The following is a 17,784-nucleotide window of genomic DNA, read 5'->3' on the forward strand; positions in this document are numbered from 1 at the left end:
CAAACCCACCAACTTTCTCATCTATCTTCCCAAACCTAGATTGGCAACAGTGCGAGGGGGCGGGTGCGTGATCGATACGATTCGGGTACGGGGATACGAATTTGCAAAAAAATTATAGGGTGCGAATTCGTGAAGGATACGTCTGTGTTATATATATATATAATATATTATATATAATATATAATTATATAGATATATAATTGATCATTCACAAGAATGAACTCACAATATAATTCAAAGGTCAAATGATTCACCTAAATTAACAAAAGTTCAATAATTTAAAGAGAAAAAATGCAATTAAATAAAGTTGGCTAACAACGAATTAAATGAATTGGATTAAAAAAGGCCCAATAGCTATGGCCCAACACCCAAACCTCCACCTCAAAAGTCAAAACACCGCACACAACACAACGAACCTCCAGCCCCCAAAGTCACATGCCGCTCTCCTGTTCCCCTCATCTGTTCCGTGTTCCTTAGCGCCATCGCTCGCCCCACCCCACCCCAAACACACGCACACAACACAGTCAAAACGCACCCACACACAGGGTCGTCCGCCTTATCCCATCCGGCCTCTAACCCTCTCTTTTCTCTATCTCCCTCTCTCTCACAGACCGCCGACAGTAGACCACGTTCCGCCTCATCTGCTGTCCTCCGGCGACTGCAAGAAGGTCCACAGGCCACGGCCGCTGCCCTCGTTTCCCTCCGGCGGCAGCCCCACACTCCCGATTCGCGAAATCCGATTCGTGTATCCATTTTTTTTTTTTTGTTTGGAGGGAGTCGCCCACTTGGGCGAATCCGTGCGAATCCACGCGAATCCACCCGCACACCGCAACCCACGGCGTATCCGATACTGCACGCTATGGTTTGTTTTTCCGCGAATCCGTGCAATATAGTTTGCCCAACCCAATGCCAATTGCACGCTCATCTCCGAGATGATTTAGTGGAGAATATATGGGCACGCTTTGGTCTCGTCGAGCCATAATTTGTAGATTTAATTTTATCAAAATTAATGTAATGTTTCAATATTTTTCTCTTTTTTTTTTAATTTAAATTAATGTTTGATTTTTATTTTAATGAATTTTAAGTTGTTAAATTTAATGTGAATTCTAATTAAAAATCACATTAAAATTAAATATAAAATAAAAATACAAATTAAAGAGCCAAGAGGTTAACTCTCCCATAGTGGAGGGTGAGCTCTTAAATGGTGAGAACCACATTTAAGAGCTCACATTGGCTCTCCATAGTGGATGCTCTTATAAATTCTTTGGAAGCTTATATTGTGCCAAATACTTTGAAGGAGCTTATAAGCTCATAAACAGTTTATAAGCTCAGTCAAACATCTTTTAAATCTAACTAGAAAATGACTTATTTTTTTCCAGTTCAATATTAATAGGATTTTTTAAATTCATAAACTTTACACAATTTTTGGTTTTTCCCAAAATAAATAAAATTTTGTTCTAAATATATAAACTTTCATAATTTTTGGAATTTCCCATAAAGTCAATTAAGATAAAACTGATATGGCGTGATGCTGAGTTTTGCTGACATAGAAGATATATATGATGTTATATACTACTCCCTCCATCCACTAATTCAAGACCTAAGAGGCAAAATACGAGTTTTAAGAAAAAATGTATATTTATTAGTTGAGTGGAGAAAGGAACCCACAAAATGTATTGTTTATTGGTTGAGTGGAGAAAGGAACCCACAAAGTGTATTGTTTATTAGTCGAGTGGAGAAAAAATGTACGGAACATTATTTATTGGGACCCACCAATTAAAATATGAATAAAAACTTACTAAAAATATATAGGAATTGAGTTGGTGAACGAACAAAAAGGAAAAAAGATCTTGAATTAGTGGATAGAGGGAGTATAAAACTTGGATAGTTTAATTACTGTGAAATAAATTGTACCAAATTAAACCTTTAAAATATTTCACGACAACAAAATTCGACTCCACAACAAATTTAAATTTATCTGAATTGACTTTCGTGAGAAATTTCAAAAAGTGCGAAAGTTTTTGTATTTAAAACATATTTTTATTTGTTTTAGGAAAAATCAAAAATTATGTAAAGCATGTGGATTTAAAACAAATTAACCCATACTAATATTAATCAACAAATTTTAGTTACCATACCTGCTACTAGGGATGTAATCGAACCGAGCCAAATCGAATAGTGGTGTGCTCAAGTTTGATTTGTTAAGTATCGAATCGAATCCCGAACTTTACTTACCGAATACTTTGAGACTCATGAGCGGCTCACGAGCCTAATCGAGCCTATACTAACTTTCTAAATTTATATTTATATTCAAAATATTGATTATTTTATTTAAAATAATAAATATATTAATTATTTCCTTATAAAAAATAAAATTAATTAGAGATTTAATACAATTATTATTAATTTTAGTGGATAAATATAAGTTATGTCTACTAATAATTTATATTTTTCAAGTTAAATCACTTGACGAACATGTTCACGAGCTAACGAGTGGAATGCTACTAAGCTCAAGTTTGGTTTATTTATTTTACGAGCTTCTCTAAACGAACTTGAACGAGCTTTTTTCGAGCCGAGCTTCGAATAATTCGCGAGCGGCTTGATTTGTTACAGGCCTACCTGCTACATATACACGTCACTCCTTTAAAAGGCATGTACACCCCTCACACTTACCGCATTCTCTTTCTCTTCGAGTATATATCTATATCAACAGGTATATCTCTATATCCCATGAGTATATATCTGTATCAAACAGGTATATCTACGACATGTAACCAGGATAAAAAATACTCCCTCCGTCCGCCAAAAGTGGGGCACTTTAGGTGGGCACGAGATTTAATAAAATTTGTGATGATTTTGATGTAGTGGAGTAAGGGCCCCACCACTTTATGAGATATGTGGTTGAGATTGAATTTGGAGTGAGTTTTTTGTAAATAAAGAGTGTTTGGAAGGCTAAAAGATTAAAGTGGATGGTGGGACCATTTCCTTAAAAGGAAAGTGGTACACTCTTTGCGGACGCCCGATTTAGTAATTGTGCCCCACTTTTGGCAGACGGAGGGAGTAGTAAGTATGCAAAATAAGAAAAAAATAACAGTTTAATAATTTTAATAAAAATTTCAAAATTTGTGTGTAAAGTGAGAATTTCTTAAAATTTCAATAATTTATATGCTATTTTTTACTTTTTTTTGTAAGCAGCAATAACAATGGAAAATAAAAAGATAGGAATTTTGCAAAAAAAAAAAAATCTACAACTAATCTTGTAGGACAAAGAGAATGAAATTTTGGCCGTTGACCATCGGGCCGAACCGCCGAGCCCAGGTTGGCCTATGGCAGCCTTACTTCACACCCCTCACACTTCACTCAAAATGTTATCGCTGTCGCGGGTTCGTGACCTCCGGCGCCGCATCAAGTGGAACCTCAGGGAGCGAGAGCGTCTGACGCAGAAGTCGCTGATGGCTGGTGGAAGAAATACGCGACTGAATCTTAAACTGGAGGCGGCGAATCACAAAGCTACTGAGCTGAACAGGGAGATGGAGCAGTTGCTGCCTTGCTGGCCCCTCATGCATCCGTGGAGCGCTTGGAGGTTTGCTCCTTCAGAGACGTGGAGACAGTCAGCTACCTGATGGAACAACGAGAATTCAAGTGCAAGGGCGGTGTTTGGGCTAGCGGCAATGAGCTGAAGGCTGCGACTCTGGAAAAAATGGCCGATTGGGCAGCTCAATTGCAAATTGAGTTTGTAATCATTGTTTAGGTGTTATGTTTTGAATTTTGCCGTCGATTGGGTTTGTCAAACAATTACTTCCTTCGATTGGGCTTGTTATGTAATAAGTTGTGGTTTCTCCTATTGAAATATTGAATAGCACATTGACACAATGTGTATAGTTTGATGTTTTGTTTAGGTATTTTCTGGTTGGCATTATTATATAGCCTTTTTCTTAAAAAAATGAAATTTTGGCCGTTGACCATCGGGCCGAACCGCCGAGCCCAGGTTGGCCTATGGCAGCCTTACTTCACACCCCTCACACTTCACTCAAAATGCTATCGCTGTCGCGGGTTCGTGACCTCCGGCGCCGCATCAAGTGGAACCTCAGGGAGCGAGAGCGTCTGGCGCAGAAGTCGCTGATGGCTGGTGGAAAAAATACGCGACTGAATCTTAAACTGGAGGCGGCGAATCACAAAGCTACTGAGCTTAACAGGGAGATGGAGCAGTTGCTGCCTTGCTGGCCCCTCATGCATCCGTGGAGCGCTTGGAGGTTTGCTCCTTCAGAGACGTGGAGACAGTCAGCTACCTGATGGAACAACGAGAATTCAAGTGCAAGGGCGGTGTTTGGGCTAGCGGCAATGAGCTGAAGGCTGCGACTCTGGAAAAAATGGCCGATTGGGCAGCTCAATTGCAAATTGAGTTTGTAATCATTGTTTAGGTGTTATGTTTTGAATTTTGCCGTCGATTAGGTTTGTCAAACAATTACTTCCTTCGATTGGGCTTGTTATGTAATAAGTTGTGGTTTCTCCTATTGAAATATTGAATAGCACATTGACACAGTGTGTATAGTTTGATGTTTTGTTTAGGTATTTTCTGGTTGGCATTATTATATAGCCTTTTTCTTAAAAAAAATGAAATTTTGGCCGTTGACCATCGGGCCGAACCGCCGAGCCCAGGTTGGCCTATGGCAGCCTTACTTCACACCCATCACACTTCACTCAAAATGCTATCGCTGTCGCGGGTTCGTGACCTCCGGCGCCGCATCAAGTGGAACCTCAGGGAGCGAGAGCGTCTGGCGCAGAAGTCGCTGATGGCTGGTGGAAGAAATACGCGACTGAATCTTAAACTGGAGGCGGCGAATCACAAAGCTACTGAGCTTAACAGGGAGATGGAGCAGTTGCTGCCTTGCTGGCCCCTCATGCATCCGTGGAGTGCTTGGAGGTTTTCTCCTTCAGAGACGTGGAGACAGTCAGCTACCTGATGGAACAACGAGAATTCAAGTGCAAGGGCGGTGTTTGGGCTAGCGGCAATGAGCTGAAGGCTGCGACTCTGGAAAAAATGGCCGATTGGGCAGCTCAATTGCAAATTGAGTTTGTAATCATTGTTTAGGTGTTATGTTTTGAATTTTGCCGTCGATTGGGTTTGTCAAACAATTATTTCCTTCGATTGGGCTTGTTATGTAATAAGTTGTGGTTTCTCCTATTGAAATATTGAATAGCACATTGACACAGTGTGTATAGTTTGATGTTTTGTTTAGGTATTTTCTGGTTGGCATTATTATATAGCCTTTTTCCGGTGACGATATGTTTTTACGCCTCAAGTTTAGCTTAAGGAATGATTGTGCTTAGTATTGGTATGGATATGGTTTCCTTGTCTAATTGTAGTGTGGCCGTTTGGTTTTAAGATGCTCTGTTTCGTTCATTAGATTGTATCTTTTCAGCTGCAATGTAGGAATTGTTGAGTGTGTATCAACTTCTTGTTGTTTCTCGACACTGCTGTGTTTGTATGTCAGATTTCGGACTGCTGCCTGTGCTTTGAGTTTTATGAAGAATATATTTTGCTATTGCTATAGCTTAAACGGACAAATACGTGTGAGAATTCAATCTGCAAAAAATAAAGTAAATCCGAACACGTATGCTATTGCAATAGCTTAAACGGACAAATACGTGTCGCTTATGTCGTGGATCATATCTCTTAGGTTACTTGTCTGATTTGAATGAATCCAACGTTGTTGAAAAATATATCCAAATGCCTACGACAAGGTATGGTCAGAATTGAATTTTCTCTCCGTAAATTTTTCGGGGAAATGTTCGTAGAGGCCATTTATGCTAACTAATATGGTTTTTAAAGCAAATTTCATTTTTTGACCCGTGACGAAATGTCTTGAGAATTCCATCACCTATTTCCCATCATTAATAAGACCAATGCCCAAAAATTAGCTCAATCAGACTTGTAACGAAGTTGCTATAGTTTAAACCGACAAATACGTGTCGTTTATGTCGTGGATCATATCTCTTAGGTTACTTGTCTGATTTGGATGAATCCAACGTTGTTGAAAAATATATCCAAATGCCTACGACAAGGTATGGTCAGAATTGAATTTCGCTCTCCGTAAATTTTTCAGTGAAATGTTCGTAGAGGCCATTTATGCTAACTAATATGGTTTTTGAAGCAAAATTCCTATTTTTTGACCCGTGACGGAATGTCTTGAGAATTCCATCACCTATTTCCCATCATTAATGAAGACCAATGCCCCAAAAATTAACTCAATCAGACTTGTAACGAAGTTGCAATAGTTTAAACGAACAAATACGTGTCGTTTATGTCGTGGATCATATCTCTTAGGTTACTTGTCTGATTTGGATGAATCCAACGTTGTTGAAAAATATATCCAAATGCCTACGACAAGGTATGGTCAGAATTGAATTTCCTCTCCGTAAATTTTTCGGTGAAATGTTCGTAGAGGCCATTTATGCTAACTAATATGGTTTTTTATACAAATGACAATTACCACATGCAGTCGAATCACCTATAAAGAAAGTGCATTGTTTGGAGCTCTACCATGTGCAGTACAATATAAATAGTGAATCTACATTTAGTTGAAATTATCTCACATTGAAAAATGTAGGATTTGAATTTTTAAAAAAATTGAAATTTTGGCCGTTGACCATCGGGCCGAACCGCCGAGCCCAGGTTGGCCTATGGCAGCCTTACTTCACACCCTCACACTTCACTCAAAATGCTATCGCTGTCACGGGTTCGTGACCTCCGGCGCCGCATCAAGTGGAACCTCAAGGAGCGAGAGCGTCTGGCGCAGAAGTCGCTGATGGCTGGTGGAAGAAATACGCGACTGAATCTTAAATTGGAGGCGGCGAATCACGAAGCTACTGAGCTGAACAGGGAGATGGAGCAGTTGCTGGTAGGGATGGCAATGGGCCGGATCTGGACCGGATCCTGCTTGGTCCAGATCCAGATCCGAATTTTCTTACTTAGGTCCAGATCCGATCCAGATCCATTGGATCTAAAAAAATAAGATCCAGACCCAGATCCATTAGATCCACAGGGTCTCGGGTCCAGATCCAGATCCATACTTTTTACTCTTTTAAAACATTTATAAATTTTAAATTAACTAAAAAAAATCGAATTTTGTCTAGAAAGGAGACGCGGCTGAGGCTTAAACTGGATGTGGCGGGTGAGAAAGCTGCTGAGCTGGCCGACGAGGTGCATCTGTTGCTGGCCCCTCACATGTCTTTGGAGCGCTTGGAGGTCCGCTCGTTTAGAGATGTGGAGACGGTAAGTTACTTGATTGACGAGTGAGGATTTAAGTGCGGTGTTTGGGCTAACGGGGATCACTTGAATACTGCGACTCTGGAGAAGATGGTGGATCGGGCAGCTCAGTTGGAGAAGATATTGATAGCACTCCCACTTCTCTCGCTTTTACTCAAAATGTTCAAGTTTCATCATCATCCTCTAAAAGTGGGTGGAAAGTGTCTGTTGAACGAAGACCTTACGACGCACGCTGAGAGGCTGCTGATTTGACGGGTGAAATATATATGAAGCCTATGCACGTACTTTGCATAGCGAAGAAGCGGGGGAGGAAGCCGAGCAAGCACGTCACAGCGTGGAAGAGGAAATCCCTCCCACTAGAGGTAATGGTAAGGGTAAATAACTTACTTATAACATTTTCACAAAATATTTTAGGGGGGAACCCGCTCCTAAAAAACCAAAGGATGGTCCAAATGCTCCCGAGAGGTTCATTGCCAATTGCAACTATTGCAACGCTAGTTACCACTTACCAATGACAAGCAGGAGGGGCTTATGGCACCCTCTCAAGGCACATGGAGAGTAAGCACCTCGTCGAGTATGGAATCCATATAACTCAAACTCAACTACATCCCAAAGTTTTCCAAGGCGAAGGTAATGAATAAGGTAATGTTTTATGAAAATTTGATCCACAAAATACTCAAAATTACATGGCTCGTTTTATTTTAATGGAGCATTTGCCTTTTATGTTGCCGATAAAATGTCTTTTGAACATACTATGAAAAATGCTTATAATCAGGCCGCCAAAAAAATTGGTTGAACTACTATGAGCAAGGTTATTAAGCGACAAGCCGAAGAAAAAAATGTGATTTAAGAAAATATTTTAAAATTTTAAATCAAATTTTTTCTATATATTTCGACATATTGAGTGATTCTTACCAAAAAAAATTCTTATATGAGTGTTACTTGTAATTGAATTGATGAAAATTGGTTAATTCAAAATCGTTTAATTGCATTTAGAGATTTTAATGAAATATATAATGCTACTAATATTGCTCAATTGATTATTTCTGTTTTAAATTAGTATCGCGTGTTAAATAAGATATTTTTTGTTGGATTTGATAATGCATCCGCAAAAATCAAAGGTTCATGCAATCAGTATAATATACCTTCGATTATCGCTTAACCATGAAACTTGAAATATTTTCACATTTTGGTAAGAATGGCTAGCATTTATAAATTTTTAAATTAGTGGCTACTATTTATGTTATTACTAAGCTTAATACGGCTATAATATTTTTTTGCCTCACTACATACATTTCCCTAAAGTAAGAAGCAGCTTCAGTTGTTTAAAATGGAGGCTTACTTCCTTTTTCTACCACGGGAATTAATGGTTGGGGCGTTTTTAGAGGAGGAAACGCCGCCATTCTTTGCCGCGTCGTCTTCATCTTCTCCGCCAAAGCTCTCAGTCCTGTCTGAGGACACTTCCTCGTTTTCGGGTTTTTTGACAGCCGGGCGTGGTCTGGAGAGCTTATCGGCCTTTTTAGAGGAGGAAACACCGCCATTCTTTGCCGTGTCTTCACCTTCTTCGTCAAAGCTCTCGGTCCTGTCTGAGGACACTTCTTCTTTATCGGTTTTTTTGACAGCTGGGGGTCGTCTGGAGTGCCTGTCGCGCTCTTCATCACTTTCTTCGTCTAAGCTCTCAGTCCTGTCTGAGGACACTTCATCTTCTTGAGGAAAATTTTCAGCCGAGGGTTGTCTCGAGAGCCTATCGCGTAGCGCTCTCAGTTTCGCTTTCTTGGAGTTCAAGACCTGAACAAACTGAAAGGAAAAAAAAAAAGACATGTTATAGAAAAATTCTGATTACATTGTAAGAGACTGGAATTACCTTTCCATAGATTTCAGATTCAAACTCTGATTTGTCACTGCTGAGTTTCTCACTTTGTGCTAGGCATTTTTCAGCCTCCAGTTTGAGCTTGTCGAACGATTGCGATTTCCATACAACTTCCTCCTATTCAAACAAGAGAACCAACTTGTCAACACAAACATCATACGGTCTACTGAAACGCATGCTCCAAGCGTGATAGATTCGTTTAAACGTCACTTAGATCATCTTATCATAGTCTGCAGTTAGTTCCTCATTCTAAAAAAACTAAGCAAGTGGCAATTTTGCACAAATATGAACTCATTCTTGACAATTAGGAAATAAATCTAAGCACGGTCACAAGGAAAATAATGCGGTAAGAGTGTAATATATGATGCAGAATCTCGTCTCTTACACTCAGCTTTATGTTAGCATCCATAAGAAAGTCCAACACTTCCACTGTGGTTGCCTTGCTATTGGGCGAAGGCTGGCATTTCCACCGCCATTCCAGTTTCATACCTTCCTTCTCAAACGTCCACGATAACTGCAAAACGAGAAACAAAGCAATCAATGGATATTTTTCCTATAGCCCTTCAGTAGGAACCTTGTTTCCACTTATTACTATCCTCAAATTTGGTGAGAAGAAATATTTCAGAGAATGAAAAAACTTGATTGCCAGCCAGAAAACATATGCTAATGTAATGCATGTATCAGAGTAGTCTACAACTTTGCACAAACAAAATTGCATTCAATTGATCAATGCATCATATGATGAAATATTACACAAGTAGTCTAACTCCATTATAAATCATTCGTGTGAAGAACACAAAAGCTCCAAACTTTTCATCTGTTTTTGTGTTCGTATTGTAGCGAAACCTCACTTAATTCTTGTAGTAAACAACACAAGCAACTCTATCTACATAGATTTTGTTCGTCCAAGAAATTCACACAAAAAACTTACACAAATATGCTCAATCAAGATACGCGACGCGAATGAATGCACATAGAAAGCTTCACAGATATATAATTGATCATTCTCTTATCATTTCAGAATCAATAGAGTAACTCAGCCATAGAAAGCTATAACTCTAACCAGAAAAATACATTTTTTTTTTCTTTTTCAGTTCAATGTTCTAAGCATTCGTTATGAATGACCACTATGTTTCATAAGCTTTGAGATTGAATCATCACATTAAAACCATGAATAATTTGCTACAAACTTTTTCAAATCACAACCAAAGGCTTCAATTTAATCAGTCTTTTCACAAATCATCACTACAAAAAAAGCATCGGATTCACCCAAATCGAGCATAAATCACAACAAATCCCTACAAATTACATAAAAATTGAATCCATAAACGTCCATTAAATACTCGAACCAACAGTTTCGAAACAATCAAAATGAAAACTCAAACAAACCCGTTTGCAACCGTCTCCAGCATCCGAGAACCCGTAAACCGACCCGGGTTGCTGAAATCCGAGATACCTCTCGGCCAAGTCAATGTAGTACGACGCCGTTTGATCCCAATACGACGCTCTCTCCTCCACCGCTTCCTCAGTAGCTTCACCATATACCAAAAAAAATTAAAAAAATAATTAACACTATTAATCAAAAAAATTCAGTTACCATTAATGTGCCCTACCGTTGCAAGTCCAAGCTCGGTGGCCGTCGGTGATGGCAAGGTCGAAGCGGGTCGGGTACCATGTACCCTTCACAAAAATGGGTACGGGTTCGCCGCCGCCCATCGCTATTTCGAGTTTCAAGCATGTGTGCTTCGGCGCTTCCATTTTCCTCGACGATGAATTTCTGCGAGCTGAGCTCACTGCGCGCGGTGTGTGGAGGAAGCTTTTAGAGAGAGAGAGAGAGAGAGAGAGAGAGGAGAGTTCCCGCTTTGTGTTGTGTAATTCACAATTTCAATTTGTATAAAAAGCCCAAATTTTTTACAAGCCCAAAATTTTGACAGCCCATCAAAACGGGTCACCCATTTGTTAATCCATTAAGCCCAACATGGTTCATTTCTTTTATTAAAGACAAAATTGCAACAAAATAAAAATAAAATCATATGATTGTATACTCAAAATGCAATCTTTTTTTGTCTTATAGATTTCTAATTACGTTTCTAAGAGCATCCACAGTGGCGGGCTCGCGAGCGAAGCGCACCGAGTTCGCGAGAGCCAACCCCATTGTCGCGGCTTGACTTGCTCTGAACTTCCATCGCCGAGCCCGATTCAGAAGGAGAGAGAAAGGGTCGTGTGCATAGTACCGTCCAATCAAAATATTACAGCGAATTAAAAAAAAAAAAAAGATAATGAAGCATTTACAGATGATGTGAGCTCGGTAGAGATGGGCTCACCATTGCCAAGCTTGGTGAGTGGTGGCTCTTATGGAGAGGCCCACTTGCGAGCTCCTAAAGTTGGCTCGCCATTGTGGATGCTTTAAATGAGTCGACTCGAATAACACCATGCTTGAATTCAAATCGTTCAGATATTTGCAGACTCAAGTTTGCCTCGTGAATTATTCGATAATATTGTATTCGAATTTGAGTTCAAACACAATTAGTTAAAAACTTTGATTTTTGAGTTAATTAAAAATTGATAATATATTTGTCGAGCTCAACTCGTAGCTCGTCTAATTGCAACCTTTACTATGATCATAAATGTGTGTTTATATATTATCCACATCTAATATAACTTAATGTTGGTAAATATTATTGATGCAAATAATTAAGGGATATTTGCCATAAAATACACGAACTTTCAACAAATTCTGGTTTTTCCCGTTACCTTTAAAATTTGAAAAAAAAATACTCCCTCCGTCCCTGAAATAAGTTCATCTTTTTCCATTTTGGGACGTCCCCCAAATAAGTTCCTCTTTCTTTCTTTCTATTTTTGGACAACTACCTCACCACTAATAATACTTTATTTATTCTTACTTTTCACTTTTTCACCACTTTCAATACTAATTATAACATTTTTTTACCTTTTCACCACTCCCAATACTAATTATAACATATTTTTTTCCACTATCAATACACTTTACCATTTTCCTTAAAACCCGTGCCGTCCCCAAAGAGGAACTTATTTTGGGGACGGAGGGAGTACACAACCTTTCGATTGTTTCTGATTTTTCCCACGAGTATGAAGTGCTCTCAAATAGGAGCCGATTTTAGGGGCTTTTGATTTAAAATTTTTTTATACCTAAGCGTGAAGGATAATAAAGGTGTTATAATAAAGCCGATATACACGCTTAGGTATCAAAAAATCTAAGTCAAAGCACTAAAATTAACTTCTATTTAGGAGTATTTCATATCCGTGGGAAAAACTAAAATTTGTTGAAAGTTAGTGTATTTTACGGCAAATATCCCAATAATTAATAATAAAAATTTGTAATTTTATTTTTCTAAGGCTCGCGAACTGTATTCAAGGATCATATTCTGCTGTAAATTTTTGAGATGCTATCTATTTTACTTTCAATTGAATTTAATCAATTGGTTGCAAGTAATAATCTAAATTTTTTTCAATTGAATTTAATCAATTACATTTTTGTATTTATGAATAAATTAGATAGGAGAAATCACATTTTTGTATATACAAAATTAGGAAAAATACAACCTAAAATCGAAGAGAAACATGTGGGGATTTTGCTCATTGAATTAATGGTGGAAAGATACTAATTTAATCCGACTAATAATAAATGCAGGGGTTTCTATCATGTGCACTGCCTTATTCATATATTTGCAAGAACAAGAAAATGTAAATCAGCATCTTTTTGTTACTGAAGTTAGAGAGAGAAAATACGTCAACTTTGGCGTATAAATACATCAATTTTGGGTAGTCTAATTTTGCACATTAATTTTGAAAAGAGTAAAAAAAATACATGAACTCTAATGTCATAGAAGTAATTTTACCACAAAGTCAATTTCTATACATTCAAACTCTATAAAAACCCTACGATTTGTAGGTTAGTGATTTGTAAATCCTCACAAAACGATATCATTTAGAGACGACCTATACGATATCGTTTTTAAAATGTTTGATGAGTACACATCGACATTTCGACTTCTCAAATTAGCTTTAATATGAGCGAAAATTGAATTTGCAGTAAAATTGCTACATTAGTATTAAAGTTTATGGTTTTTTTAAATCATTTTCATAGTTCATGTGCAAAACTAAATCACCCCCAAAGTTGATGTATTTAAATGATAATAACCCAAAACTAAATTGGGGTACATGAACTTATTTTTTAGAAGCTTATAAGGCCTTTGAGTTAGCTTAGGAAACTTATTTTGCCAAACACATTGAAGTAATTTATAAACTCAGCCAAACACCCTCTTAGTGTATGATAATCGAGCCACGACATTTTCTGTCGATAATCCGTCGCCAAAACCAATGACTAACTAATATTTCACTCCTAAAATTGTTGGCAACAAGCGATTTGGATTAAGATCCGATTCGTTGCTGTCAGCGACGAAATTTCAGGAATTTACGACGGAATAGTGAGGTCGACGACGGCGAACTTGAACCGGGTTCAACTCAGTTAAGGTACACAATGATCAGAGTTTCAGTTTTATCCTATGAAGTTTTAACTGTCTCCACATAGAGTAGTTGCTTAACTTCCACATTTGAGACTTTGTTCCTTGTCCCCATTGGCAAGTTGCTTAAAATATTTCCCTTTTTAGCATTAGGTGGGGACTTGCATGTTATTGTTTTGCCAAGCATCTCAAGAAAAAGCATTTATATTACATGTGGGGATGAGATATTCATGTTCTCTATGTAGGTAGACATTGGGTTGTGACATGTTTGGGACCACTTTAATTTCAAATTAACTTTCTTAACAGTTTGGGCAACACATTGATCTTTACTTGCCCACATGAGCTTGTCAAACCCCCTTTCATTACAATGAGATTTGTAGATTAATTTTTGTGATTTTCCACATAGAAAGTTAGCTGCACGATTCAAACTTGAGTTTAGCAGTATTCGACTTGTTAAACCGTCAGCCAAGTTTATTAATACAAATTAGATTAATAAATATATTATGATAAAAAGGTAAATATTTATATCCCGCGTATAATGCATGGATATTCTGATATCACTGCATGGTCAACGCTGATTCCTTTTGGCCATAATCACAACCATCTCATTTTAATACAAAAATGGTTAAGTTTATTGTAAGTGGAGAAAAGGTCACACTTAAAAGATAATGTTAATAATGATAATTAATTGTATTGTGAGTAGAGAATATGACTCACCATGTGATAGATAGTTTCTTAAAATAGAAAGAGACTAATTTTTATGGACATCTCAAAATGACAAAAATGGTCTACTTTTTGTGGACGGAGGGAGTATATTATGGGTTTATCTTGACCACCAAAATATATTCGATAAATATTCGTCTCAACAATAAATGACTTCCAGCAGCATTCGGCTCGACTCGACTTGACTCAATTACACCCTAAATATAATCACCTCCTACTAATTAATTTATTTTTAATCACCACACCATTTAATTGTTGCTTTATCTTTAAGCTTGGAATCCCTCGAATCTGGTAAATAACGGCTTCATTTATGAAAGTCGTCTACCGCTGCCTTAACTGACTGCTTTTTCCTATTGGGGGAATGCAGAAGAAACACTCCTCACACAATAATTTCAATTAATGACTGATTAAATGCTAAGCCACAGTCTTTAGTAATAATAACTTCTATTTTTTGTTGACCAGACTGCATTGAGATCATGGAGTAATATTTCCAAAAAAAAATGAGATTTTGATCTGTGTAATGCTCCATATTGAGCTCAAAATGGCAATTCATTGAACTCATAGGCTATAATAATTTTTGTTGGAAAGTGGCCTTAATTTCCCTCACCAAACTATATTGTTAAGGGTCCGTTTATTTTGATGGAAAATCAGAAAAAAAAAAAAAAATCATCATTTTCACTCATTTACTCTCCAATATTGGATAAGGAGTATTATCTTTGGGTAGTGGTGTGAAAATATTTTTCATTTTCTCATTTTTGTTTTAATTTCTAATAAACATATGACAAAAAAAGGAGAAAAAGTTAATATTTTGTATCTATCATTTTTCAATGAAAATTTTACAATCACATTTTCCGCGTTCGAAATTCTAATATGTGAAGACACGAAACACGGATGTTCTGATTTATTTTATAAATTATGTGAAAATATATTTTGATAAATTACATAAGTAAATAAAGAAATTCAAAGACGTGCGCGACGGAGAACTCGAACCCAGGACTTCAGATCTTGGGCATTAATCTCCTACCGCTGGGCCAACGCACTCCCACAAAATATATTTCTATTCGATTGATAGTTAGTTATACCATGATTAAGGTTGCGTGAGTGAGGAGTGTGGCAAAAATGGTGTTTTGATTGAAAATTGTAGTGTGTGAAAAGCATGATGTAGAAAGTGGAAATACTTGTCAAAAAAGAAAGCCTCCTTCTCTCCTTCACGTATATATATAAGACCCCATGAAAAATCAATGCATGGCCACATCAAGTTTAACTTCTTCAACCACCCCCACCCCACCCCCCACCCCCAAGCATATTGTGATGAGATGTTGAGGGGAATGCTGTCTGGTTCGAGACCATTCTAGCTTCGATTTCTGCACACATTAATTCTGTCGAATGATCTCGGACCAGGCTTCATTCCCCTCAGCTCTTCTGAAACTTAAAACTATGATGTTTTTGGAGAAACAGATTTTTCTGATTTTTTTTTTTTTTTGTTATCAATTTGTTCAAAAGATTTGCTGTTGGAGCTCAAGCTACTCTGGGAATTATAAGGTAATGATATGATTTTGTGATTTTGAAGAAATAGCCATTAATTAGACTGAATTTTCTTGTTAATATGTGGAAGAAATAGCCAAAAAATTCCTTTTCTCCTGTATCCCATTTGCTTTAGATTTTTGTTGTTTAGTTTATGTTTCAACGTTTACACCAAATTCTTTGAAAAACAGGGGAAGGAGATGGTGTGAAAATGTGACTAATTAGGTTAGGTTTTGACACTTTTTTTGTGGTTGATTCTCTCTATTGGACTTTGCTTGTAGATATTGGCAAGGAATATAAATGTGTAACTTTATTACTTTAGTTTGTTAAATTATTTTTTTTAACTGTATTTACACCTTATTGACAGCCATGATAGCATTCCTTTGTTATTGGAGCTTTTACTATTATAAAGTGAGTTTGTAGAGATTTTATTTCTTGGAGTTGTGCTTCGGATTTAATATGCAAAATATATGATGAAATACGATTTTATTATTTAAAAAAAAAAACAATTAACCCTTGAAGAGAAAGGGGACACTTATAAGGGTCGAGCCTGGTTAAAATCTCACTAGAGAAAATTCATTAGGATAAACTTTGTATGAGAAAAAAGAGCACTCGTTGTAATTACAATGATAAGAAAAGAAATAAAGTTAATATGCAAAATATATGTAGTCAAACAAATATGGTAAAAAAAATAGTGTAGTGGCCACTCCTATTTAATGCAAATAAACTGCATAAAATCCAACTTTAATGAATAAAGTATGATAACTTTTAAAGTAAAGCAAACAAATGAAAAATATGGAGTATGTATTTATCGTTAATAAAATAAATTAGTGAATTACGAGTATTGATTGAAAATATCATCTAACAATTTCAAAGAAAAATATCAGAACCCATATTTCATCACACTATGGAATCAATAAAGTTTCTAAAGCCTTTTTTTGTGGTTGTTGATTTTGAACTTTCAAAAAAATTGACTTAAAGTGAGGGGTTGATTGTAAAGCAATAACTCAAGAAATAATTTCTATCAGAACCCATATCCCTTAATATCTTTGATAATTTTTTATCATTTGAGCTAGTTTACTTGATTCGTATCAAAATTGAATAAATTAGTTTTGAAGATAAAAATATATATATTTGATTAATCATACAAAATAAATGTCCCACGAAATTATTTAATGTTAACTAATCCATATGGTATAACCATTAATCATTTTCAAAATTGGATAGAATATGATTGAAGGATGGTTTAATAATCAATCTAATTTTAGAGTGATAAAATCATCTGATGGGGGTGATTAAAGCGCAAATCAAGTTATTCATCATTGATAGAATCATACAAATCAATCATTTGATTAAATTGGTTTATTTTATTAATCATGTCTTCGAATTTTAATTAAATGCTTAGAGCATCCACAATGGACTTACTTGATAGCCTACTTGATAGTGAGTTGTTTATTGAGTAAGTAGTGCTGCGTTAGGGTTACTTGATAGCCTACTTGATAACATTAGTTTTGATTTTTATGTTTTTCATTTAAATTTAATTGCTCAAATTTAAATAACATATTTTTCTAATAGTTAAATACGCCATTAAACATAAAATTTAAAAACACCTAAAACATCATAAAAAATTACATAAAATTTAAAAAAAAAATGGAAACGGTCGGTCAAAGCACGCATATCGAGGAAAACAATCAAAATTCGAATTTCTCTATTTTTTTTATTAAATTAAGGCGCGTGCATTGCACACGCCTTCCCTCTCCCCCCGTTTGTGCATACTCGAAGACTCGAGTATCCCTCGAGTAGGTGCCCCCTGCAACGCCCTACTCGAGTAGGCACTCGAGTAAGGGCGTTGCCAATGCTCTGATGATATTTATCCACTTATCTATAACTTCACT

At 36.7% G+C, this 17,784-nt stretch overlaps 1 protein-coding gene and 1 long non-coding RNA gene across 2 annotated transcripts; one reads left to right on the top strand and one right to left on the bottom strand.

The window, feature by feature from the left end:
* Positions 1-8,457: 8,457 nt before the first annotated feature.
* On the bottom strand, positions 8,458-11,003 carry LOC130991287 (DNA repair protein XRCC4-like). The gene is made up of 5 exons (XM_057915404.1): positions 10,754-11,003; positions 10,530-10,672; positions 9,526-9,654; positions 9,135-9,257; positions 8,458-9,067 (listed from the first exon to the last, which is right to left on the bottom strand). Exons 1-5 carry the CDS (start codon positions 10,896-10,898, stop codon positions 8,609-8,611), a joined length of 999 nt encoding a protein of 332 aa, XP_057771387.1. The 5' UTR covers positions 10,899-11,003; the 3' UTR covers positions 8,458-8,608.
* Positions 11,004-15,612: 4,609 nt separating this feature from the next.
* On the top strand, positions 15,613-16,320 carry LOC130991289 (uncharacterized). Its single transcript, XR_009091117.1, has 2 exons — positions 15,613-15,907; positions 16,081-16,320. It is a non-coding gene; the product is annotated as an uncharacterized LOC130991289 (long non-coding RNA).
* The last annotated feature ends 1,464 nt before the right edge of the window (positions 16,321-17,784 follow it).

Source organism: Salvia miltiorrhiza, chromosome 7 (genome assembly GCF_028751815.1).
Source record: "Salvia miltiorrhiza cultivar Shanhuang (shh) chromosome 7, IMPLAD_Smil_shh, whole genome shotgun sequence".
Taxonomy (NCBI): domain Eukaryota; kingdom Viridiplantae; phylum Streptophyta; class Magnoliopsida; order Lamiales; family Lamiaceae; genus Salvia; species Salvia miltiorrhiza.

What these genes read in the sequence shown, in the direction of transcription:
- LOC130991287 (XM_057915404.1), bottom strand. Translation starts at nt 10,898, where the DNA reads ATGGAAGCGCCGAAGCACACATGCTTGAAACTCGAAATAGCGATGGGC. An exon ending in CCGAGCTTGGACTTGCAACG is followed by an intron (nt 10,673 to 10,753) that starts GTAGGGCACATT and finishes TATATGGTGAAG; the next exon opens with CTACTGAGGAAGCGGTGGAG. An exon ending in AATCTGAAATCTATGGAAAG is followed by an intron (nt 9,068 to 9,134) that starts GTAATTCCAGTC and finishes TTTTCCTTTCAG; the next exon opens with TTTGTTCAGGTCTTGAACTC.